This window comes from Didymosphaeria variabile (genome assembly GCF_027946475.1).
Source record: "Didymosphaeria variabile strain IMI 356815 chromosome Unknown scaffold_6, whole genome shotgun sequence".
In the NCBI taxonomy this organism is placed as follows: Eukaryota; Fungi; Ascomycota; class Dothideomycetes; order Pleosporales; family Didymosphaeriaceae; genus Didymosphaeria; species Didymosphaeria variabile.
This window is the reverse complement of record NW_026611625.1, coordinates 2,242,363-2,264,669: the sequence shown is the minus strand read 5'-3', so window position 1 is coordinate 2,264,669 and position 22,307 is coordinate 2,242,363. Positions and strand designations below refer to the sequence as shown.

General features: G+C 53.3%; 10 protein-coding genes across 10 annotated transcripts; 4 read left to right on the top strand and 6 right to left on the bottom strand.

Annotated features, from left to right (window-relative positions):
- Positions 1 to 375: 375 nt before the first annotated feature.
- N0V89_008639 (uncharacterized protein) lies at positions 376 to 1,298 on the bottom strand (the record flags this gene model as incomplete). Its single annotated transcript, XM_056217392.1, has 3 exons — positions 376 to 675; positions 726 to 961; positions 1,019 to 1,298. 3 exons carry the CDS (start codon positions 1,296 to 1,298, stop codon positions 376 to 378), a joined length of 816 nt encoding a protein of 271 aa, XP_056068948.1.
- Positions 1,299 to 2,750: 1,452 nt separating this feature from the next.
- On the top strand, positions 2,751 to 3,335 carry N0V89_008638 (uncharacterized protein; the record flags this gene model as incomplete). Its single annotated transcript, XM_056217391.1, has 1 exon — positions 2,751 to 3,335. The coding sequence occupies one exon, from the start codon at positions 2,751 to 2,753 to the stop codon at positions 3,333 to 3,335; it is 585 nt and encodes a 194-aa protein (XP_056068947.1).
- Positions 3,336 to 4,438: 1,103 nt separating this feature from the next.
- N0V89_008637 (uncharacterized protein) lies at positions 4,439 to 5,779 on the top strand (the record flags this gene model as incomplete). Its single annotated transcript, XM_056217390.1, has 5 exons — positions 4,439 to 4,582; positions 4,632 to 4,668; positions 4,722 to 4,813; positions 4,869 to 5,307; positions 5,358 to 5,779. The coding sequence occupies 5 exons, from the start codon at positions 4,439 to 4,441 to the stop codon at positions 5,777 to 5,779; spliced, it is 1,134 nt and encodes a 377-aa protein (XP_056068946.1).
- A 324-nt stretch (positions 5,780 to 6,103) lies between these two features.
- On the bottom strand, positions 6,104 to 6,823 carry N0V89_008636 (uncharacterized protein; the record flags this gene model as incomplete). The annotated part of the gene is made up of 2 exons (XM_056217389.1): positions 6,104 to 6,755; positions 6,819 to 6,823. The coding sequence occupies 2 exons, from the start codon at positions 6,821 to 6,823 to the stop codon at positions 6,104 to 6,106; spliced, it is 657 nt and encodes a 218-aa protein (XP_056068945.1).
- A 1,100-nt stretch (positions 6,824 to 7,923) lies between these two features.
- N0V89_008635 (uncharacterized protein) lies at positions 7,924 to 8,458 on the top strand (the record flags this gene model as incomplete). Its single annotated transcript, XM_056217388.1, has 2 exons — positions 7,924 to 7,930; positions 8,028 to 8,458. 2 exons carry the CDS (start codon positions 7,924 to 7,926, stop codon positions 8,456 to 8,458), a joined length of 438 nt encoding a protein of 145 aa, XP_056068944.1.
- Positions 8,459 to 9,081: 623 nt separating this feature from the next.
- N0V89_008634 (uncharacterized protein) lies at positions 9,082 to 10,328 on the bottom strand (the record flags this gene model as incomplete). Its single annotated transcript, XM_056217387.1, has 2 exons — positions 9,082 to 9,762; positions 9,816 to 10,328. The coding sequence occupies 2 exons, from the start codon at positions 10,326 to 10,328 to the stop codon at positions 9,082 to 9,084; spliced, it is 1,194 nt and encodes a 397-aa protein (XP_056068943.1).
- A 1,847-nt stretch (positions 10,329 to 12,175) lies between these two features.
- N0V89_008633 (uncharacterized protein) lies at positions 12,176 to 13,813 on the bottom strand (the record flags this gene model as incomplete). Its single annotated transcript, XM_056217386.1, has 4 exons — positions 12,176 to 12,908; positions 12,958 to 13,107; positions 13,152 to 13,220; positions 13,269 to 13,813. The coding sequence occupies 4 exons, from the start codon at positions 13,811 to 13,813 to the stop codon at positions 12,176 to 12,178; spliced, it is 1,497 nt and encodes a 498-aa protein (XP_056068942.1).
- Positions 13,814 to 14,398: 585 nt separating this feature from the next.
- On the bottom strand, positions 14,399 to 16,200 carry CCT3 (T-complex protein 1 subunit gamma; the record flags this gene model as incomplete). The annotated part of the gene is made up of 4 exons (XM_056217385.1): positions 14,399 to 15,147; positions 15,198 to 15,788; positions 15,841 to 16,122; positions 16,176 to 16,200. The coding sequence occupies 4 exons, from the start codon at positions 16,198 to 16,200 to the stop codon at positions 14,399 to 14,401; spliced, it is 1,647 nt and encodes a 548-aa protein (XP_056068941.1).
- An 821-nt stretch (positions 16,201 to 17,021) lies between these two features.
- On the top strand, positions 17,022 to 17,939 carry N0V89_008631 (uncharacterized protein; the record flags this gene model as incomplete). Its single annotated transcript, XM_056217384.1, has 1 exon — positions 17,022 to 17,939. One exon carries the CDS (start codon positions 17,022 to 17,024, stop codon positions 17,937 to 17,939), a length of 918 nt encoding a protein of 305 aa, XP_056068940.1.
- Positions 17,940 to 19,152: 1,213 nt separating this feature from the next.
- On the bottom strand, positions 19,153 to 22,281 carry N0V89_008630 (uncharacterized protein; the record flags this gene model as incomplete). Its single annotated transcript, XM_056217383.1, has 1 exon — positions 19,153 to 22,281. The coding sequence occupies one exon, from the start codon at positions 22,279 to 22,281 to the stop codon at positions 19,153 to 19,155; it is 3,129 nt and encodes a 1,042-aa protein (XP_056068939.1).
- Between the last annotated feature and the right edge of the window lie 26 nt (positions 22,282 to 22,307).

Genomic DNA, 22,307 nt, shown 5'->3' with positions numbered 1-22,307 from the left:
CTTCTTGGCCCAGTTGGTTGGACCCTCTCGTGGCATTTGCACTTCGGATGCAGTTGCCAGTGTCGGGGTTTTGATATGATCCACTCCATTTTCGTATACCGACGCTACGGCTGCCGCACTTGAGCGCTAAGTCTTTATTAGCGCACACTACGAACGAGCCCTGGACCCATTTCTTACACCGAGTGGAGCAAACGGAATGACTAGATGTGGAGGGCTGGACCGAAGAAGGGGCCATTAGCAGGACATCATGGATTTCGAGAGTGCAAGCGATACTGTCAAGATTGAGAGAAATTTGGATTATGATGGCTCGTTCTAACATCATCATACCAATACAGTGCACACCTTCTCCGCCCCATCCATTTCCCACGCCGCAAACTACCATGTCAGTCCATCACCAGCATGATAGTTGTCCAAGTGCATGATGCCCTTCTCTGGCTCCACATCGAAATAGTTGGCCGACTTCGACTCCGCATAGTCCCGAAGTGCATCCCAGTCATTGCACTTCTTCTCCTGCCCATGGCCAGTCTCTCTATGGCCATTCGTCCAAAGAATAGTGTCATCAACGTTGCACATGATGTATTGTCGCAGCGCATCGAAGCAATGCATGTCATGCGGACGGGACCAGTTCCAGGCACGACCTTGCTCCATCAATATGTAGTGCTCGCGAATTACTTTCTGAAGTTGCGTCAGTGAAAGTTTGGTCTGCCCTGCAAGACGTGACTTACGGTGCAATGCATAGCATGGTACGCTTCAATCACGTACATGAAGTTTCCACTGTCGTCCAGGAGAGCCACACTCGGTGGGAGATTCTTCTCCGCAACATATTCGGCATCGAGGGCAATCACTCCGTGACCCGCAAGGATCTCGTCCCATGCCCTGGATGCCACGTCCTCATCGTTGGACATGTATTTTGAATGCGCATAGATTGTCCGGGGAACCGTCCGCTCACGGCTCAAACCCGCTGGAGTCCGTCAGTGAACACGAAATACGGAGGTTGTGGTTGTTGGCAGTGACATACTCGGCCCAAGGAAGCGTATGTTCGCTCTCCGTTGGATTTCAACAATATAAATGCTCTCGAACGCAATGACGACCAAAGCGAAGGTCAACAGGATCTTCACAGTGTTGTGTTTGATCCAAGTTTTCGGAGACTTGGATCCTCTGTTTGAGACGCAAGGTGAGCTCGATGCCCCCAACAGCGCCTCGGACACATCGTACTGCACTGATGAGCCCTGATCGTCGTCGTAGGATTTTTCCATCGAAATTTTAACAAAAGAATGTTTTCCTGGGGTGAACTCCATTGTGACGATAGTGGATCAAGTAAGTGAGAGAAGTCTGACGAAGACTATGAGTTTCAAGACGACTTTGACAACACAACTCTATACCAAATGCTCACCACCATTGTTAGTTTCCGGAAGGTAGTATCCACTTCTTCTTCAGAGTCCGTCGCTTCAGCTCGTCAAATGTTTCTATAATCCTCCGGGGCATTGCCAGACACGCACGGCCAACTCTCCGTATCCGCATTTAGGGAAGTTCGATGTTGAAAATGGAGACATGCAACGCCTTGGGTAACGCATAAAGTGTAGGTTGGTTCGTTTCGGTAAGGCCCGACCTGCCGGATCTTGTTCGAACTACGTTTTGTGCCTGACTTGCAGGGTTAGCTCTAGGATGGCTTCCTGCCGCGGTTACCAAGCCTTATAACGATAGATGTAGTCTCCATTCATAGATACGCCCGACGACGCGATGATGGTCATTCAAGTGGCTTGCCGAATACTCGCTATACACTAACGTTCCTTCTAGATTTGCCGACCGTTTTCCTACGTTATTGTTCCTTTCGGAAATCTGCCGCCAGCGCCTACGAGAAGCGCGCGGTCTCTGCCTGTAGGAACGGGTCCATAGTGTAAGGATTGGGGCGTGCGTACTGTAGGGATCTCTCATGCGGGGCAACGGTTCGCCGTTATTGAAGGGAAGGGATTGCGAGGAGGACCGTGACACGTGCAGTTGCGGTGCGACTACGACTCAACACGAGACATCTACGCGGCTGCACGGCGAAGCTGAAGATCAGATGATCGATCGCCGATCGACCCAACACGAGCCAAGGTAGAACAAGGAAGCACGACAGACCAGCAACATCCAAAGGATCAATGACGTTGATTCTGCCGTGCGCACGAAAGGATGTCGTGCATATCGAACAACAGCCTAAAACCGTTAGCCTGTCCTTCGGAGACCGAATTTTAAACCGTGCATCCGCGCTCAGCGCACACCCTGACCGACAATCACTCACATCCCGGTGCCCATCATCCAGGATAGTGCCACAGCATCACGGGGATTCCGACGAAAGTCGTGAAGCCACACTAAGGCTTCTCAAGTGGTAGTCTGACCGATGCATGCTAAGCTTCGCGACAACGATGATGGTACCCGTGGAAAATAATCGAGGTTCATGGAGCCCGTACGGCCACCGTCATAGGGAACCGGTCGCTGAGACGAGCTTCAATGTGGAGCAGGCAATGTGTCTGAGGGCCGATATTGTGTATACATATACACTGACTTGTTCGGCCGAAAACGAGCATCACGAACTACCACAAGATCAGCATCTTCACAGCAGTAAGGGTCTATACAAAGCCTCCACCAACGCACCAAGGCTGCCACATAAGTCTCCACGCAACGGACTCTTACACCACTGAGCATCGGTACCTCAAGTTTGCCATCTGCACCTCTTCCACCTGACGGCCTTATCTACCATCCTGGTCAATATGCGTTCCGTATTCGCTATCGCCACCGTTGCCCTGAGCATGGCGCTCCAGGTTACTGCTGCTCCTATCGCATGGGGTAGCGAATTCGCAGCCTCGCAGATAGAAAGGGACCTCTCAGGACTCAAGCGCAGCGCTGATCCGGCTGCTGCCGATTTGAGCGGATTGAAGCGCTCGAGCACCGATTTGTCCGGGTTGAAGCGTTCGAGTACAGACTTATCAGGTCTGAAGGAACGGTCAAGCACAGACCTATCTGGCCTCAAGCGGTGGATCGTCGAGCTCGTTCAGCGAGCATCCACTGACCTCAGCGGATTGAAAAGATCCAGCGCCGACCTCAGTGGGTTGAAGCGCTCGACCACCGACCTTTCTGGACTCAAGCGATCAACTGTCGACCTCAGTGGATTGAAGAGAGCAGCCACCGACCTCTCCGGGCTAAAGCGTTCGACCGCCGACCTTTCAGGACTCAAGAGAGACGCTGCCGACCTGTCAGGCCTGAAGCGATCCACCACTGATCTTTCCGGCCTCAAACGTTCCACGACAGACCTTTCGGGTTTGAAACGTTCCAGCACTGATCTCTCCGGCTTGTAAAATTGGCTTGGAGAAGCGGTAAACTGTCACGAAGTGCCGCAATACGACAACACGGAGGACTGTACATATACATGGGCGCCACCGGCTCCAACCTCCGAGATTCTCATCCATTGATTCATTACATATAGATAGAGTTCTTACGTCAGCATTTCCAGCGCCTGGATTAGGGATATAGACGAGTCGACGGGGTTTTCTGATAGACGCATTTCTTGGTTCTGGGGGTTTGGGAGATGCTTGGTTCGGCGCTTCTAATATGTTGAGCAGCGTTTGCATAGCGTGGGCACCACCGGAGGCGGCTTTGGGCGGATTCGTGGGAATACATTTTGTTGTTCAGCATTGTTCATATAATCAGCTTAGACAAATAGACGAGACGAATAGACGGCACGTGCCTTATCACTAGCTCTACGTCAGCTCAGCCGCGTGTATGTATGGGGGACTACTCGAGTAGCTGGAAGTTCTTCCAGCTCACAAAGACTGATTTCTAAACCATTTTCTCTCGATGCATGGTCGCTTGAGGTGGATGTGAAGTTGATCTACTAGACGCTGAAGACGCTGAAGACCCTGAACATCTTCTGAAAGATGTGGATGTGTACATGCGTCCATTGCCGATCGTATGCGGCGCCCAGCCCTATGGCATTCTCAATGCCTGAAGTTCAAGTCCTGAACCAAGCCCTCGGTGCCATCTCGGCCGCCTACCTCCACCTCTACCTACCAAACGCAGAGCGTACGGTACAGGGTCATTGTAGGGGACTTGACAATTGCGGCCAAGCGCAGCGACTACACATGTGTGTAGACGATCGAGAACGCGACGCCACCATCGTCGTTCGGTGGCTTGCCTTATTACTCCATCGTGCGTTAGGCAGCGGTTGGTTTTCGCTGCGGGCGCCCCGCAAAGGGCCAAGGGTCAACATCCCACCGCGTGTTGGATGCCGTCGTATTCCAACACGCTACAGCGAAGGATTCTCCTCTCGTTGCGTGCGCGATGCTGGCATCCGATTCTATGCTAGATAAACTCCTCGGACACCGCAGGTGCCCGCGCGACAACGGCACAGTTGAGTTGTACCCCTCCAGCCGGCTACCTACAAATTGCAAGCTGCTGAACCATGTCGACCAATGCTGCGGGGCTTTTCGTACTGTGCAGCGTTTTGCCGGCGCTGTCGACCCTCGCCGTCGGCGCTCGCCTCTATGTGCGAAATCTCAAGAAGCAGAAATTCGGTGTTGACGACTGGACTGCGCTGGCCGGCCTGGTAAGGGTCCTGCAATACTTCTCAAAGTAGTGCTGATAGTGAGGTCAAGATTGGGCTGTGGGGTGTAGCGGGAGTCATTCTCGATGGTGAGTCGGGTCTCTTATATTGCCTTATTGTACCCTAGCTAAAGTATGGAAAGGCACGAGGAGAGGTCTCTTCGGAGGAAATTCCAATCTCGACCCGGTAACCGGTGCTCTGCTCCGCTCGTGGAGGGAAGGCCCCAACGTCAAGGTGCGACTACCGTCCTCGGTGTCCCACGAACCAGGTTTGCTAATACCAATACCAGTATTCGTGGATCGTTCCCATTATAACGGTCGTAGCGCTGGCGCCAATCAAACTCAGTGTCATATTTCTCTACCGCCGAGTCTTCCACATCAGCCGCTTCTTCCATTACTATTCCATCTTCCTTTGCGTCCTACTGGTCGTGTGGGCGTTTGCCTTCATCTTTGCGAGTATCTTCCAATGCGGTACGAGACCTTGGGCGTACTGGACGACCGTGCAAACCATCCAGCAGTTTTGCGGCGACACAGGCGGCGCGAACGTAGCGCTGTGCTTTTCTGATCTGTTTATCGATGTTCTGATCCTCGTTGCACCTCTCGTCATGATCTGGAAGATGAACTTCACCCTCTGGAGAAAGATGCAGATTGTTGCCGTGTTCGCGCTGGGCTTCGTGTCTACCGCCGCAGCTGCCGCGCGCGTGTACATTATGTGGGAAGACGCTTATGGTAGCTTGGCCTCCATTAATCTCAATAAGACTTTACTGACCAATCGCCAGACACAAGACGCGGCCACACGAACTTGATAAGGGAGAATACCAAAGTCGTTATGTGGTGCCTCATCGAGATCAGCTCTGCCCTCATCGCATGCTGCCTGCCGGTCCTCCGGCCCATCTTCGCAGACACATGGGTGTCGCACCTCATCTGCCAACTCCAGAACCGAATCTGTCCAAACGACCCCAGTAGGCGTCCGTCAGATCGCGAGGTCGAGGAAGGTATGGCTTTCCAGAGCATCGGTGGGACCGACTTTCAAGTCGTGACCAAGCGGGAGTCGATGTCGAGGAAGGACTCGAAGTTGAGCACGAATGTTGAATCACGAGAGGTCGATTCGGCAAGGTATACGTACGAGACAACTGGAGAGATGGATTGCACGCTCAAGGAGATAGGGATCTCGAAAGAGATACAAGTGGAACAGCCATGAGCGGTTCAACCACGATCACGACATGTTACGATAATTATTGTACGAGATATGAGTATACGAAAGGTTAATGCCAAAAGAGTAGATAGAGAGAACTCCTTCTTCAATGAATACAAACAGAGTCTCCCGCGGTACCCCTGCTGCGCACCATTGTTCGACTCTAGAGCGTAGCGAAATGCTGAAGTGTCACGCATCCGGTCCTACGGTGCTTCAATATCGGCTATTCATGACCTACATGGTAGCAACTGTAGTGACTCTAACCACAACGTATGCCTCATCTTGACGGAAATGCAGAGCCAACATTTTACTCAATTTCCCACTCTTTTACTATCTTACGACATTCAGTCGCTCAATCTCACCGGGCAGGCCCTCCATGCTCTCCAAGAGCCCGTCGAATTCGTGTCTTAGCGCATCCATATCCTCTTCAACATCGTCCGTCCACCGCCTAACGTACACCGTCTTGATTCCCAACTCCTTCGCACCACGCAAATCCCACGCATGTGCCGCCACCTTGACTACCTCATGAGGCTGAGCATCGATCAGCCGGAGGGCCTTGTGGTATGCTTCCGGAGCAGGCATGTACAGTCCAAGCAGTTCGGACGAGAAGAGCATATTAAACTCTGGGTTCAAACCAGAAGAAGCGACAATATCAAGTTGCAGACGTGTGCTCCCATTTGCGTGAACGAAGGTCTCTAGTCCAGCAGAGCGGAGAGCTTGCAACGCGGCAGCGACATCAGGCCACGCTTTCTGATTGTGGAACGCACGGATTGCCTTACTCAAGGCTTCAGTATCGAAGTGTGATGCTAGATGCGAAAATTTGTGGCTGAGCACATGGTCCAAAGCCCGGCCTAGTGTAGTGTCGAAAGGCTCAACGCCCTGGTTGGCTTCAACACGGGTAGCGTTGAGGTTGAAGTACTGTTGGCGCCATTGGAGTGCCAGCGATGATGCCTCGTCAGATTGTATGGTGGGAGGGAGCATACTAAGTACACTGGAGTGCCAATCGAGGCAGGTGCCCATGAAATCAAAGAAGACGGCTTTGAACGGCATTGTAAGATCCAGGTTTCCCAGGTAAGTAGAGCATTAGGTGACGGGGTTCACAATCTGGAGTGCAACCTTGGTGAGGATTGAGAAACTAATTTCTACATCGTTCAGATCCAACGCGTAGAAGTGTATCTTCGAAGTTGATGTGCTTGGTAATCGTTGACATTACTCATCCAGATTGATCGCTAACTACTGCCAGAAACGCGGAGCAGATCTGCAAGTGCGACCACACATCCTCATTCACGCTAAGAACGGCACCATCGCAATGCTTCATACCATGGCCTTACCTTTTGTTCTACGTTGAACTGATGGAACTTCATTTTAGGTTCCTTCGACGGCGCTGTCCTCCACGAGCACATATACCACCTGGGCACTGCAGATGCTCACGGAAAGGCCTCATTTTTGCACGGTAATCCACCTTAATGCTTCTCCCTTTTGATAATTCTGATGGAAAATCTCGAAATAGACCCATCAGGCCTGCCTTGACATACAAGCTCCAACGTCGCATCAGAGCGCACTCAACAACTTCAGCTGGCTGGACACGTGCATCTGCGCCCCAGGTTTAATCCCAGCTGCACATCACTCTCCAAGACCTCTTTTAGGACCTGAAACCGCCATATTGCCTACGCTCACGAAAGTATGATTTCTGACAGCTGGCCAAGCGTCAGCGGGCCTACAAATAGCCCCCAGCGAGGCAAATGTCTCACTTGTCGACTAATCACGCGAGATCTTGGAAATAAGATACAACAATGTCAGCAACGTATCTCCAGTCTCGCAAGCTAGACTTGGGGCAGAGAGAGAGAGAAGGCGTGCACGTGGACAGCGCGACTGCGGCTGAGTCGTTCGGGCGTAAGACGCTGAAGGGCTGCCACCAACACGACTAAGTCGGATGAGAGAAGAGGGCGAATTAGCATCGTGCAGATTACACATCGATTGAAGATGGATTAGAACAGACGATGGCGGAGTTCTCACGCAGGTCTTGGATGTCTCCAGCTTGATTGACAATGTCACTTTGGAGAGGGCGAAGCCAGAGGCATGATCGAAAAGAGTGTAGAGGGGTGAACTTCCTGCTCGGTCTAATAATGGCGACGATAGACCTGAAGGCGATGAGAAGTGTATAAAGCAGGCTTGCGTCTTCGCGCTTTCATCCATCATCACAACAGCTCATCGCATCTTCACTACCATCGACAAAACCTTAACCACTTACCAGCCTCTCACCTACACACCATTCAATCACCATCACCAATCTTCAACATGTACACCTTCATCACCCTCACCGCCCTCTTCGCCGCCTCTCTGGCCGCCCCCGCCAAGCACGCCCGCCAAACCCTCCCCACCCTCAATTTCGCCGTCTCCAACGACGCCTCGGGCGCCAACGTCGGCAGCTCCATCCTCGCTGACGGCAATGCCGTGACTTTCCTCCACGACTTCGCCGGCACGGCTCTCGACCGCAACGGCCGCATCATCGCCACCAGCATCCAGTCTACCTCTAACGGCGCGGGCATTTTCTGCATCATCCGTGATGGCGAAGGCAAGCAGGTTGGGCTTCTGAATGAGCAGAAGACGTTCGCAGATTTGGATGGACAGGAGAGCGCTGTGGAGACAGATGTCAGTGACTTTACGCTTCTGTGCGAGGCGTAAACGGACAATGTCGGTAACTGCGGAGAAGACGGGGTGGAGATGAGAAGCGTAGGAAGTGGTAATCGAACGGTCCTTTTTGGTACAGCATAGCGTTGGGGTTGTGGGCATCTTCTTCGGATTTTAGCAGTTCTTTGTACATGTGCTCGGAACGCAGAGCACCTTCTTTCTCTAATCATTATATACTGTCACGTCATAACAGGAACTTTTCTACTTAGTGATCTGATGATGCCAACCGATGCAGAAACCTCAGTCGTGTAAGCCCCCCGATTTTGGTACGAAGCATTTTATGAAATGCGAGACTCTTACGCCCTGTTCATCGTACACATCTTCAACAGGACTAGTCAGCAGGTAAGCTGGGGGAGGCTGGCACGCTCACGGAAAGCTCCGCTAATTGCTAGCATCTGGCATGTGCACTCATACCATGTCTTGCCAATGGCGTGCACGAGCTCACTTGTGCAGTCAATGTCATGCGTAGCGTTAAAGAACACGCGACAAGAAGATGTGCTCAACATGTACGATGAGTGAACATTAACAGGATGAGTTTCGTAAAACTATTACAAGAACGCTGCACAGCATCATCGGCTAGACGACCTTGAAACCAGAGAGCTCGGAGCAGTACCAGCTTACACTGGAGGATGCGTACTGTACCCGCTTTGTTGCGCATTGTACGCACCCGCACTGTATCCGCCCTCACTCACGACGACGCCACCCTCAGCATGTAGAGGAAAACTCTGGGCCCGCTGCATGCCCCACTGCTGCTCCCTCAGCAGCCTCATCGGACCCCTGACAAAACAGCTCATCAGATCGGTAATGTTGAAAGCCTGTGCCATGGCCGTGATTGGCCCCGCGGCCGGGCCACAGCCCTCAGCCTTGTACACGCTCACCGGGAACGCGAAGAACAACAGAGTCGCAAAGAGAGGCATCTCGCACGCCAGAAGCAGACTCGGCAGCGCAGTCTTGATGTCGTGGTACGTCATGTGCTCGTTGGGCTTGATCGTGCCGTTGCCCACAAGGATGCCGATAATGAACACCTGGAGGGCGTTGAGACCGATGATGCCCTTGAAGGCGAGGAACTTCAGCATGACCTTATGCGGCGTGAGCTGGGTTTTCTGCATCTTGTAGAAGCGCAGACAAGCGAGGACGGCGAAGGTGGTGGATGCCATCTTGATGACTGAAAGCCAGATGTGTGCGAATTTGGGCTTGTTAGAGGCGCCGCAGTAAGTACCGACGGCGAGGGAGATGGCGGTCGCCATCCAGACGATGATGGAGACGGGCAAGTATTGGAGGACCATGTACCATGTTCGCTGAAAGATGTGTTAGACGAATTGACGATCAGGTGTGCGTGTGATGGGCTTACCTTGAGCCATTTAGGGCTGTCCACGCCTTCTCTTGCGACCTTGGATGCGCCCTGGCCAAAGAGTTGGTCGAAGCCTCCGGGATTCGAAAGGATGTAGTCGCAGAGCAACAGCAAGAATGCCGAGATGGCGATGGAACATCCGAAGTCCAGCGACTCAACTAGATACTCTCCAACGTCCTCTTGCCAGACGATCAGGAATGAGAACAAGGCAACCCATGGCACGAGCATCAAGATACGGATGACTTGTCGCTGCTGGATGGGATTCGAAAAGTTGGTGGCATGTCGAATGACGGCTACCGAGACGATCAGAAGCGCTGCAAGACTGCATGCGCCGGATAAGATAGTTGCGAAGTCGTGGAACATTAACGAGCCGACGACAGGCTTCATCTGATCCGCTGGGACGTTGATGGGATCTGTAGGGCAGGCATCATCGGTGCCATTGTTGTTGTCGTTGTGATCTCTTAATTTGCGTGCAACCAGGTAGGCGACATGCATACTTGATGAGGAAGCCATGCAATGGTACGAGGAAATGACGTGCGTGGGGATGAAGGTCGGCTTGACCGCGAGACGAAGCTTTGCAGAAGGGTTGTTGCTGTGTAGATGGGACAATGACACTCTGGTGCAAGCTCTTTCCTATATACTGTATGCCTCGGATCGGCGTCCGGGACCACGGACCTGAGCGATGGACATGTGTGGGCTGTAAGCCCCAACCAGAGTCATGGCTGTTGGGGGCAGCAAGGCTGAGCAGGCCGTCGCCATACGAACCGAAGTAGGTATAGTCAACGAGACCCCAAGGGGTCCAAAAGCTTGCTAAAGCTTGACTTGGAAAACGATTGGCAAGCGAACGTAATCCTTTTGTGCAGAAACCAACTTGGTAGAGAGCTTACCCAAACGAGCTAGATGCAAGAGATTAAGCGAGAAGCTTGATCCCCAAGGAGATGGTGTCTCGTGGCTCCGAGTTGCGGCCATTGGACAGCACAGCCTACGCCAGACTAGGCCTATTTGATACTCAGTTGCGCCCGACCAATGGTGCGAACCGTACAATGTCCAGCGTCCTCCAGGGCCCGACGATGCATGGCTGTAACGCATGGCTTACGATGAGTGCGGCTGAGCGGTCTGCGGTGGGGTTCGAACCAGACATGCGGTGAACAGCCAAGGTGCCGTACGTGGGCACAAATGCACTGCAGGGATTGTTATCATTGGAACATCGCAACTTGTCCCGGTGGAGAAAGCGATTACACCACCCAAATGAGAAAAAGGTCGTTCGAGGTAGCTTTTCGGAGTGTCTAGGCGTCCGATACCCGACACCAAGGTCGGATTGTGTTGTTCGGAGGAAGTCTTCGATGCAAGTATGCGACTCCACGTCATCGCTCACGAACAGGCATCGCTGCAGTAGTAGTCCGCCCAGCATACGTTTGTCCAACCTTCGGCATCTCTACCTCTCTTGTCGAGAATGTGCAATGCCCCACGCCCTCTGCGTTTACACCGACCACGCCCCACTGCAGCTTGCTCCGCGCAGCCTCAAATCCGTCTACTTCGTCTACTTCGTGGCATGCCGCACTCATCGCTGCGCTACAGCTCCCCGCCAGATTCATGCCCTTGTTGAACGGCATGAAACCAATTCCGATCGCTGCCAGAGTCATTACCGTGCCGAGCATAACTGTAGTAAAGATAGCGATGGGTGAATAGCCCGTCGATTTCCAGTCTCCAGGGCCAACATCGGAATTTATCTGGCCATACGGACTAAGCATGCTATGCGACCCGTCGTAATTGTATACATCCACCGCAACCAGGAAGATGCTTTGCGACACAAGCCAGTGAAGCACGCCACCCAACACCATAAGTGGTAATGCAAATCGATACGGCAACTGTAAGAAGTACGTCGAGCGTTGCGCTCCCTCTGCGGGACGCGACACGCGCAAGCCCTTGCGGCCATGTGCGTAAGACACCCATTCATAGCCGAGAAGCATTGCAGTAAAGAGGCCGTTATAAGAGAAGTAAAGAAAGGAAAGGATGGGCTGTGCAACGTTGGCAATGAGGATGTAACCGATGGTACCTATTGCAGCCGAAGAGTAAGTCATAATAGTTCGATAGTCGATGGCGCCGTAGCCCAGAGAGGCAAGGCCGGCAACTGAGCGTGGGGTGCCTGCTGGGAGTTGTTGCACACCGTATCCAAGCAGTGCTGCAACCGAACCGAGTGTGACGAATAGACTGATGACTGGTTAATGGTGAACTGTTGAGTTATCGGCCGCGTGGCTGTATTGTACTGTAGGTTGAGACTGCAAGCACCGTCGACCTGACAGGTTCTTGAAGAGCGACTTGCTACTCAATACTGACAACCGCCAGGGGCAAAGGTAGACTTACGCAATGAAAGTTACACTTCTCCGCCTACGGCTCGTTACATCCTTGAATCGTCGTTGTTCACCTTTCCATGTTATTGGCCCGGCTGGGAAATATCGATCGTTGGTTTTCACGTCACGAATAGATAAGAGGCACATTTCCTTGGTGGTCCCATCCCTCCGCTCCAGGAAAGAAGCCACGGCATCTCCCATAGTCATCAGAGGATTCTCCTTCGTCCCCAATGCTGTGTAGAAGATGAAAACAGCCTTGAAGATGTTGAGAACCGTGACTAGTATCGCAATGGTCAGCATAACCTGCACTTTGCAGCGTGGCTCCGATGTCTCGCTGAGACAATAGTCGACGGGATAGGTGGGGTTATAGCTGTCACTGAAAACCCCATCCGTGTGGCCTACTTTCCAATCATCTGGTTTGCTTTTGATAGCATCAATGAGGGTAGAGCATGGTGATGTCCATCTCCATGTGGGATCGTCAGAGCAGATCCATCCGTACGAGTTCATCGCTGACGATACGATACTCGCAGCTGAAGCATCAAAATCGTTCCAAGCATATATATTGGCCGTCCCGTTTGCGGTGACATTAGGCGCAGGCATCCTATCATCAGCTGTGACGAGCAGCACATTCCTCCTCTTCGTCTGGATGGGTTCCGCGTATTCGCGAATACAGTCGAGATTCGAAAGCCGATCCAGTTTGTTGTTACGCGCCTTCTTAAGCATCATGCGGGCGACGTCTGGACTGTAGCGAACATTAGCGGTCTGAGCTGCCGAACATTATGCAGTCGTACATAGCGGTATTGTAATTCCCGACTGCTACAGTCGTATTTGAAAATATTGCGCCACATTCGCCGCAATCTGGACTGTTGATGAACGACTCCCGCACGCTCAACGCGAAGTAATTGTTCGAGGATATCGAAAGGAACACAGCTGAGTTGTAGCTGAACAGTTAGCAAGCTGTAAAGCAACAGATGTGGCAACTCACAATAGGTGTAAAGGCAGCGATGACAGCCCGAGAAGAAGCCACACTACTGCTCGGCGACGATCAATGTTCCTGCGAATGTCAGTAACTACTATATTGACTCTACTTTGCAAGACCTACCTTAGGTTGTGGACACTCTGGACTCCGATATCCAACCACTTGCCCTTGGAATGCGCGTCATCTATCTCTTTCCTAGTTGGCGCTGAGAGACATTGCATGCAATAGTTGCTTGAGCTAAGCAGAATGGTGCTCAATATATTGATTAGCAAATGCAGCCCAGTGTTCAGTTTGCTGGCACGATCGCAATCGCCATCGAAAAATACTCCGTCTTTGCGCGCGGAAACTAGGATGGTGACGACGAGATTTATGAAAAAGACGACACAAACAGAGATAGCACCATTGATGGCACCGAATCTCCAGCCAGAAGTAAACCTTGTGTTGCTGGTGTAGGTCTCGTGATCTGTGCTTGCATGGGCGAAATCGGCCTCTTCAACGCGCATTGAGTGTGAATAGCTCGTATCTGCTGTGTACCCCGACGAGGAACGCGCAATCTTCCGCAGTTCCGTCTCGCTCGCATCGCTCCATTGTCGTTTCTGTATCTGCCGGGTGCGCAGCTGCTGAGTCCACCGCTTCGGCAGAGCGTATATATCCCTGAGGTCGAACATCTGGAGGCATACCAGAGACCTGGCACGGCGTACGAACTCTCGTAGACGTCAAACGGGCCAACTTCCAAGCTTGTTCAGGGCTTGGTGATGTCTGGTGCCTAACGGTTATTCTTAGACGTGCTCGCGATCTATTGCCGGCCCATGAATCGTTAGTGTCAAACGAAACCGCCCCCAACTCATTTCGCTAAAGTGGATACCTTTGCCCCGGAGGCATGACATGATCAAGCGATTGACGCTCATTCATCGCGATTACTGGTAGCGAAGTTACTACTTTTCGTAGGACGGTGGACGTTCAACAACGAGGTAAAAAGAACTCAAATCAGGATCCTGTGTCGAGCCGGATGTCCAGTTAGGTAGACTAGCTCAACCTCCGAAGGAGAGCACAATCACGACAAGTCATCTGTAACGCGCCTTCAACTCTAAGAACGCATGTACGCATCACCCTAAGCGCACAGTGGGAGTCCTTGTACGGGAGATATCGCACACGCTTGCAGTGTGATAAGTACACGGTCACCAGAAGATTAGCTGCTACTTTGCTATCCTCGACGCCAGTGCTTGTGGTGTACCGCAAGCTTGAACACTCCTCTAATCGTCACCACCTCCGATGGGTCCAGATACCTGTTTCGCTGCCTTCGCTGCAACAATGTCATCCACCCTCAACAACAGACACGCGCTCTCTACGGCTGTCTTGACGCTCTGCTCCTTGACGGCCAGGGGCTCCCATACGCCAAATTGTCGCATATCCACGACCTTTCCGGCGTCACCGTCGATACCCCACGAGCTCCCCTTTTGCTCACCATCCTCGTAGCCTTCAGCGTGCTTTGCACGGAGCTGCGTCAGCACCTTGATGGGGCTGTTTCCAGAGTTTTGGATGAGTGTGCGGGGAATGACTTCCATTGCTTCAGCGACGGCCTTGTACGGCCATTGTGCAACACCCTCAATCTGCTTTGCTCTCCGCTCCAGACCTACTGCGACGGCCATCTCTGTTGCTCCACCTCCTGGGCAGAGCTTGGGATTCCAGATGACGTTTCGCGCTACACCCATCGCATCGTGCAGGTTGCGCTCGATCTCGTTGAGAATATCCTTGGAGGGACCGCGTAGCAATACTGTGCATGCCTTCGGGTCTTTGCACTTGGTGAGGAAGGTAAAGTATTCGTCGCCGATCTTTGAAATTTCGAAGAGGCCACAATGGGTGCCAACGTCGGAGGCAGCTGCGGAGAAGACCGAGTTTACAATCGTAGCGCCGGTGGCTCGTGCGACACGGTTGTTGTCAGTCTTGCGAACTCGTCGGATGGCGGTGATATCGTTCTTAACAAGGTAGTGCTGGGCGAGGTCTGATGGCAGGGTTAATTTCGATCAATATGCGGGATAGTTTCATACGTACCACTGACGCCCTTCTCGGTGATGACAAGATCAGGCTTGAGCGCAATGATGGCGTCGCACATCGCCTTCACTTGTTCCTCCTCAATTTGCAATATGCGGTTCCAGTCTTCCTCCTTACTGATCTCGATGTTAGTCTGACTCTCGCCCTTCTTGTATTCTAGCGGGCAATCGAGAAGCAGGACTTTGGGGTTCTCTATCCTTCGCCTCATCTTGGGATGTGTGATATCCTTGTTGAGCATGACTCCGTCCAGCACCTGACTATCCTCGATCTCGCCTCCTGGAATTTTTTCGATACGCGCATAACGCTTGATATCCACCTCCTTCTTGCCGCCTCCTGCGTCCAGTGACACTGTTCGTACAGCCTTCAATGCCAAGCTGCACATCAGCTCCGACCACCGCGAAACAAATTTTGTGCCGATCGACGCGTTGATGAGTTGGTACATGGCTTGGTCATCGTCAATGTCGACATCCACCGAGACCTCGTCGATGATCTCGAGGGCATCTGCCAGAGCGCGCTTGTAGGCCTGAATGATAACAACTGGGTGGATGTTGCGCTCGAGCTGGGGCAAAGCCTGGGCGAGCATTTCGCCAGCTGTCTTGGATTAGATAAATCCAAGTTACACCCTCAGTCCTAGATCGCGTACCTAATATAATGACGGTAGTGGTACCATCGCCGACCTCCTCATCTTGTGTTCGACTCAGCTCGATCATGCTCTTTGCTGCGGGGTGCGCGACTTCGATCTCTCGCAGAATGGCGTGGCCGTCGTTAGTCAGGACGATGCCGCCCATGGGATCGAGCAGCATCTTGAGCATGGCCTTGGGACCCAGACATGATCGGATGATGTCTGCAACGGTCTTTGCGGCTGTGATGTTGGAAAGTTGCGCTTTGCGGCCAAACTGGCGCTCCCCGCCGGGGGTTTGGGTGTCTGTTTTGCTGTGAGCGGCCTGCCAACCAACGGTTCTAGCTGTCCACACTCACTCATAACCACCACGGGTGCCTGCATTTTGACGGTGTTCTGGAAGCTTCAACGAAGTTGCTGGAAGGGAAAGCAGCAACGTGAGGCGGGGTATCTAGCTGCGCAGGTGCCTTACAGCTCTGCTATTGCTCCACCAAAAAACGCGTCGATTCGGGGGCACACTTTCTCCGGTTCCGGCATCGTCTGGAAAAGGCAAGAGCGATTGGAGGTATGAGTAAGCGCGCACGTGATGCACGGCGTGCTCGGATAATCGCCAAGAACGACCGGCCATAAGAACTTGGAACCTTGGGAGTCCTGGAGCGAATGCGCACGTGATTCGGCCCGTCCGGGTGATTGTCGGGAAGGACGGCTAGAGAAAGTCTGGGCTGCGTTTTGCGTTTGTTCGCATTCAGCGTCGCTTGGAAGCCAAACCACGCTAAGCCGACCCTGGGCGACGCACGGCCGTTCCCAATCGGCGAGTTCTGCCTTTCCTTACCGCCTTAGCCCCAGCCTCTCACGGGACTTCAATCGCGGAGCTTACAAGAGTCCCGCGCGCCCTCCATCCATCTCTCTTCTCCCACACTTCACTTGCCCTCACGTCTCAGCGCGTAGCCCTTGTGCCCCCTCACTCACCGGGACTTTCTCCTACCTCGATCTGCCATCAATTATCTTCCCTTTCATCTTTTCTACCATCCACACCATCCTCGCGCGCATTCACTTTGCCGCCACCGCCATCTTCAATCACCATCCTGTCGCGCCAGTGCTCGTGACACCATAGTCGCACGCCTTGTAGTCTGCTCGTAGTCCAGCAGACCCTTGTATCCTTACACTCTTACTCTCATTGATCTACTAAACATACAGTGACCATCATGGGTCTCAACTACTTCGCCTCGTCGCCCACCGTGGTGCTCCCACCTCGGCAAGCACACGGCTACTACGCTCCCCACCAGCGCTCACTTTCACCGGGTACCTACCGTCCCAAGTATCCTACCCCGCCATCGCTCAATTATCAGGCTTCGCCTGTATCCAATGCCAAAGTTGGGCGAAAACGATCCATCACCGACGTCGACGACCCCGAGGAGAACCGCCCAGTCGGCGCAGCCGTCACGCAAGAACCCGTAAAGCCCAAACCAGAACCCATCTACGGTCCGGGTATGACGCTCATCTACCCTGGCGAGCCTGGCTACACAATGGCTGCCGAATCCCAGTCCGGTACCTGGTACGAAGAGAAGATCGAGAAGGAAGAGAAGGCGGAACCCGTCCGTTCCATCGCTGTCTCGCGCAAGTCGCAGCGCATGGACTCTGCGATTAGCATCGTCGTCCCGTCACTCAATGTGATGGTCATGGACGCGCAAAGGACCGACGCCATCATCGACGAGAACGGTACCACCCTCAACACGCTCATGTCATCGCTTGGCGTAGGCTGGAAGAACGTCATGACCAACCCGATGCTACGCGATGCTGCACGCGCCTACTCACGCGTCATTGAGAACCACTTCGACCTCACTGATGCAGTCATCCTGCTGGAGAAGGAATCGCTCTCAGCCTATCTTGTGCGCGCAAAGCAACACGGCGTGCAAGGCTTCTGGCTCTTCTCCGACAGTCTCCAGTGGGGCCAGCTCGTCGGATGGTCACTCCAACGTACAGTGCAGAACCTCATGGCCGGTCCTGTGCCACAAGTTGAAGGCTCTCGCCTAAATGCTCGCCAACGGACCCCTTCGGAGCCCTCAACCCCTCCGTCACAGGACAATATCATGATGGCTGAAGCCGACGCGATGGAGATGTGATTCTCATCTACGATCTACAAAAGTTTCACCGCTATCTACTTCCATCTTTCTCTTGATCTTACTTCATTTACGACAGCTACAACAACTCACGGTTTTTCGATTATGTCTCTGCGCAACATGCTGCCTCGGTCTGGGTATGGTCTTCAAAGGAAACTCGGCGTTCGGTTATGGAATGGATTCGCTCGACTCACTGGGATGGTGATGCTCATGTACTATAGTCCAGCTTTTTGCTCTCTGCGGCTGCTTGATCGCCCGTCTTCGATCGCATCCCGCACGTGCTCACATACTAAAACGAATAAGCACTAAACAATCAAAAGAATATCATTATACCTTTAATCTAGACGAGCATGCGATGTTCTGGTGTCAATGATAAGTTCACTGAACTTGTGCCGCACACGCAAGGCTGAGACGGGCCTTCGCGCTGTCGCCCGTTCGGCGACATGTCCTGCCTCACTAAAACTCCATCCTAGACCAGCGCCGCGATTTGCATTGCGTACGCCGTACGGCAAACCGGCCTCGTTGCCGTGCCACAGGAGTTGCCGTAGCATTTATCACGTCGCGTCGTCCGCATTGAGCAGCTGTGTTGGAGCGCCTATGTGGCCTCAGCTCAGCTGAGCGCCCCGGCGCTTCGAGATTCCGCGGGAGGCGCGGCGCGGGACATGGCACCGCGAAGACGAAAAGGAAATCTCGCGCCCTGTCGGCCTTTGCCTACGATTATCTAGCGCGTCGCCTCACTATAATTCGCGTCGTACATGCATCGGAGGAACTGCCCATTATCAGATGGGCCGAACGGGATGCGGCCTCCGGCTGTGTGGTGGGTGCCCGTGTTGGAAGGAGCGGGGTCAGAGAGGGCAACTGTACCACACGCGCATATTTGTACGGTAGGAGGCGAGAAGTCACACACTGCAAAACCGCTGTCTAAGGGAGCGCGCATGTTGGTCGCGCAAAGTGCGCTGCGCTGCGCTGGACAGCCGTTTCCCGGGCGCCCGGGGGCACGCGCTCACGTCACCTCGTAAACTCGTGAGAAGGTGAGAACTGAACAATCGGACGGTGACAGCATGGACAGCAAACGAATTGCATCAATACTTGCGACGTTATACACGACTGAACTACACTAAAACGATTGTTTACATGCTTGCAGTCCTTCACCTGAGGTATCTAAATGCTACCATGCTAACTCCACGCGATGCAAAACCATGCAGACCCAGAATCCCTACGCCTCGCCCTTCGACCTCAGTTCTTCCAGCTTCTCCACCTGCCTCTTAAGCATGACTGTAGCACCAAGGCTGATTCGCCTCAAACCGTCGCGCTCCTCGTTGTCATCCTGTGCACTGCGCGCTAACACCGCTTTCGACGCTTCGATGGCTTTGTCGAGAAGCCTCGGTGCACCTTCGCTCTCATTCCGATACAAGTATCTCAGTTCCTCGGCGAAAGGCGCGACGTCCTTGGTGAGTGCATGCACGATGAATGCTCGTGTCCGAAAATAGGAGCGCTCGGTATACAGCGCACTGCTCGGCCTCGTTTCCTGCGCCTGGCGATGGACATCGTATCCCGCCTCATTGTAGTACGGATCCTTGACCAGCACCAAACCCATAATACTCACCAGCACCTGGAGCAATGTGCTCTTTCCTGGTGTCCAACTCTCGTTGCGCTCATCTGCGTGCCACGTGCCCAACAAACTCAGACAGATCTTGCCGTCTTCGTATAGATTAGGGTTCACGGGGCCATTGCCGTTGGTCCAACTGTGGAAGAAGGCTTCAGGGGCGTATTGCGGGTAGTCGGACGAGAGGTGGAAGTCGATGATGAAAGGAGCGTACTCATATGGAGTGTCTTCCGGGCCGATCATTAACACGCGGAGCAGGTCCATACGAGATTCCCAGGTGCGGACGAAGATTCCCGGTGGCAGCGAGTTGCGGAGAATTTTGTGTTCCTTGGCAATGCGGCGCATAGATGCTGAAGAGGACGTTGGACTTTTGTTGATATAGTTATGGCCGGATGGTGGTGGGGTATCTAGAATTAAGAAAGACTCGAGCCCGGTGAAGGACGAATCTTCAGTAGGGGGATGCGTTGCTGCATTCATGGCTTCGACTACTGGCGGAGGCACATTCTTCTGTTGTTCTGGGATCGGAGGTGATTTCTGATCAGCGTCGGAATGTGTTTCTGGGGTGGTGTTCGAGGTTGGGACGTCGTCTAAACGAAGAACATCGGGCATTGAAGTGTCACCATCGGAATCCTCATCTTCTGTAGACCAATCCTCTTCATTACCCTCCATGGGCTCCCCATCCATGCCCTCATATTCGATCCACATCTCATTGAAAGATGCAGAATCGAAGTCAGAGACGCTCTCTTCCTCATCCGAGTCCTCTTCGTCATCGTCTTCTGAGCCCTCCATACCAAGATTATCCATGTCACTGCTGTATGCCAGTGTGACTCGTTCAGCCGGTACGCGAACATCCACAATCGGCTCTGCAGCACCCAATCTGACCGTGATCTTGCCATCTAATCCCAGGTCTATTACTTCTCCGAACCATGAAGGTCCTTTTAGATTGTTGAGCACTTCAGGGTCGACAGAGTCGGGATGCACAAGCACAAAGTCACCACGTCGGCGCGTCAAGCTTGGCGTTGACCGTATGTCATAAAGACTAACATCTTCTGTGGCTTCTGAAAGCTTCCCGGTCTCGGATGGAGGTATTATGTCATCGTCTAGAAATTGGATGGTAGGGTTCTCGAACCATCGAACAGTTGCTATCCGGTCGTGTGACTTGACAGCTTGTACGATGCCAACCTTCGCAGGCCTAAATGTCCAGGGTACATCGGGACCGGGACCTTCGGCCTGCTCCTTCGTGCATATTACTTCTCCTGGCCAAACCTCATCGTCATCTTCCACGTTAGGATCAGGTATCAATGAGGGGCTCAAATCTTCGGTAATGGAGAGATCCTGCCATTGCACGGTAACCTTGGTATGCGTCTGCATTACATGGAACACGTTCATATCGTAGCCCAACGTCTCAGTGCGCATCTGGCGTGTTACCCTTCCCTGAGGATAGCCGTTTGGTAAGGTTACTGAGCCATCGTATTTGACTGCCGCACCTGCGATGTCCTTGAAGCGTACGCGATCTCCGACAGCTACCTCTGCGACCTGATAGGATCGGTCGCTGCCGTTGGCTGCAAAAGGGAGCGAAACGTCGGCAGAACGTGCTGCGTCGTAGATGCGGAAGCTGGGGTCTTCCATCTCATCAGTATAGAGGCGTGGAGGGGGTTCCTCATGTTCTTCCTGGGAGCCGGGGCCGATCCTTCTTGTGAGCCATCGCACGTCAATCCAGATCGTTCGTGTCTCAACGACGATTCCTTCGGGGCGCACATTGGGGTCAAAGGCGCCGTATCTCCAGCGACCTCTCCGCAAGTTGCCCTTCTTTGTCTTGACAGTGTCCCCAACACTCAACCGTTCGAGCATGAAGTCCTCGTACTCCAAGTCGTCCGGATCTTCCACCACGACCACTGAATTGTTCGACAGCTTGATGGCCACCTCATCGAAGACCTGGTCTACACGACCCACCCAGTCACCGTAGACGACTAGCGCTCCTTCGACGTATTCGTGCACGTTGATGAGCTCTTCTGCCGGCACAACACGTATCGAGTGGTCCTCGCTGATATTCAGCATGAGGGTGGTGGGGCTGAACATGGTTGCTGGAAAGAGGGTGCACACAGCCTTGGTCCCGATGACCGTGCCGCTCATGGGATCTTTGAAGGTGCGCTTGACGACATCGCCGACATACAAGGCCCTGTCGAGTAGCTCAAGCTTCGCCTCGGGTATCAATTCTGTCTTGTATTTGGTCTGCCAGGAGACGAGGACGGTGCCTTTCGGAGGAATGCCGCTCCACATGAACTTGTCGAAGTCGTCGGCCGAGACATCCTCGTGGCGCTCTATATCCTCGCCATAATCACGCTGCGGGCGCGGAGAATGGCTGTCGACATCGCCGAAGCAGCGGTCAACAACACCGACACTGAGCTTATCGCCTTTCAAGCCCACCGTGTCTTCGACGCAAAAGACGACTTCGGTCGGGCGGCTGCCCATATGGCCTTGCGGGGTTCCTATACCGGGAGCAGAGCGTGTACGAATATCGCTGGGGTCGTCGTTTGGGGAGAGGTCAGCCTCGGCGGATAGAAAGGCAACCTGGGGTCTGGCGGATGGTGAAGGCGCAGAGTCACTTGGAGTGGTGGGGCTGTCGGAGAGGAAGCGGTCGGCGAAGAGGTTGGCGAGAAATCGCTCGACGGTGCTGCGGTGGTCGGCGGGCGCTTTTGTGTTGGGTGTGTCGTTTTGCGGCGAAGTACCGTCGGCCATGTATCCGGAGGGCAAATTGTGTACCT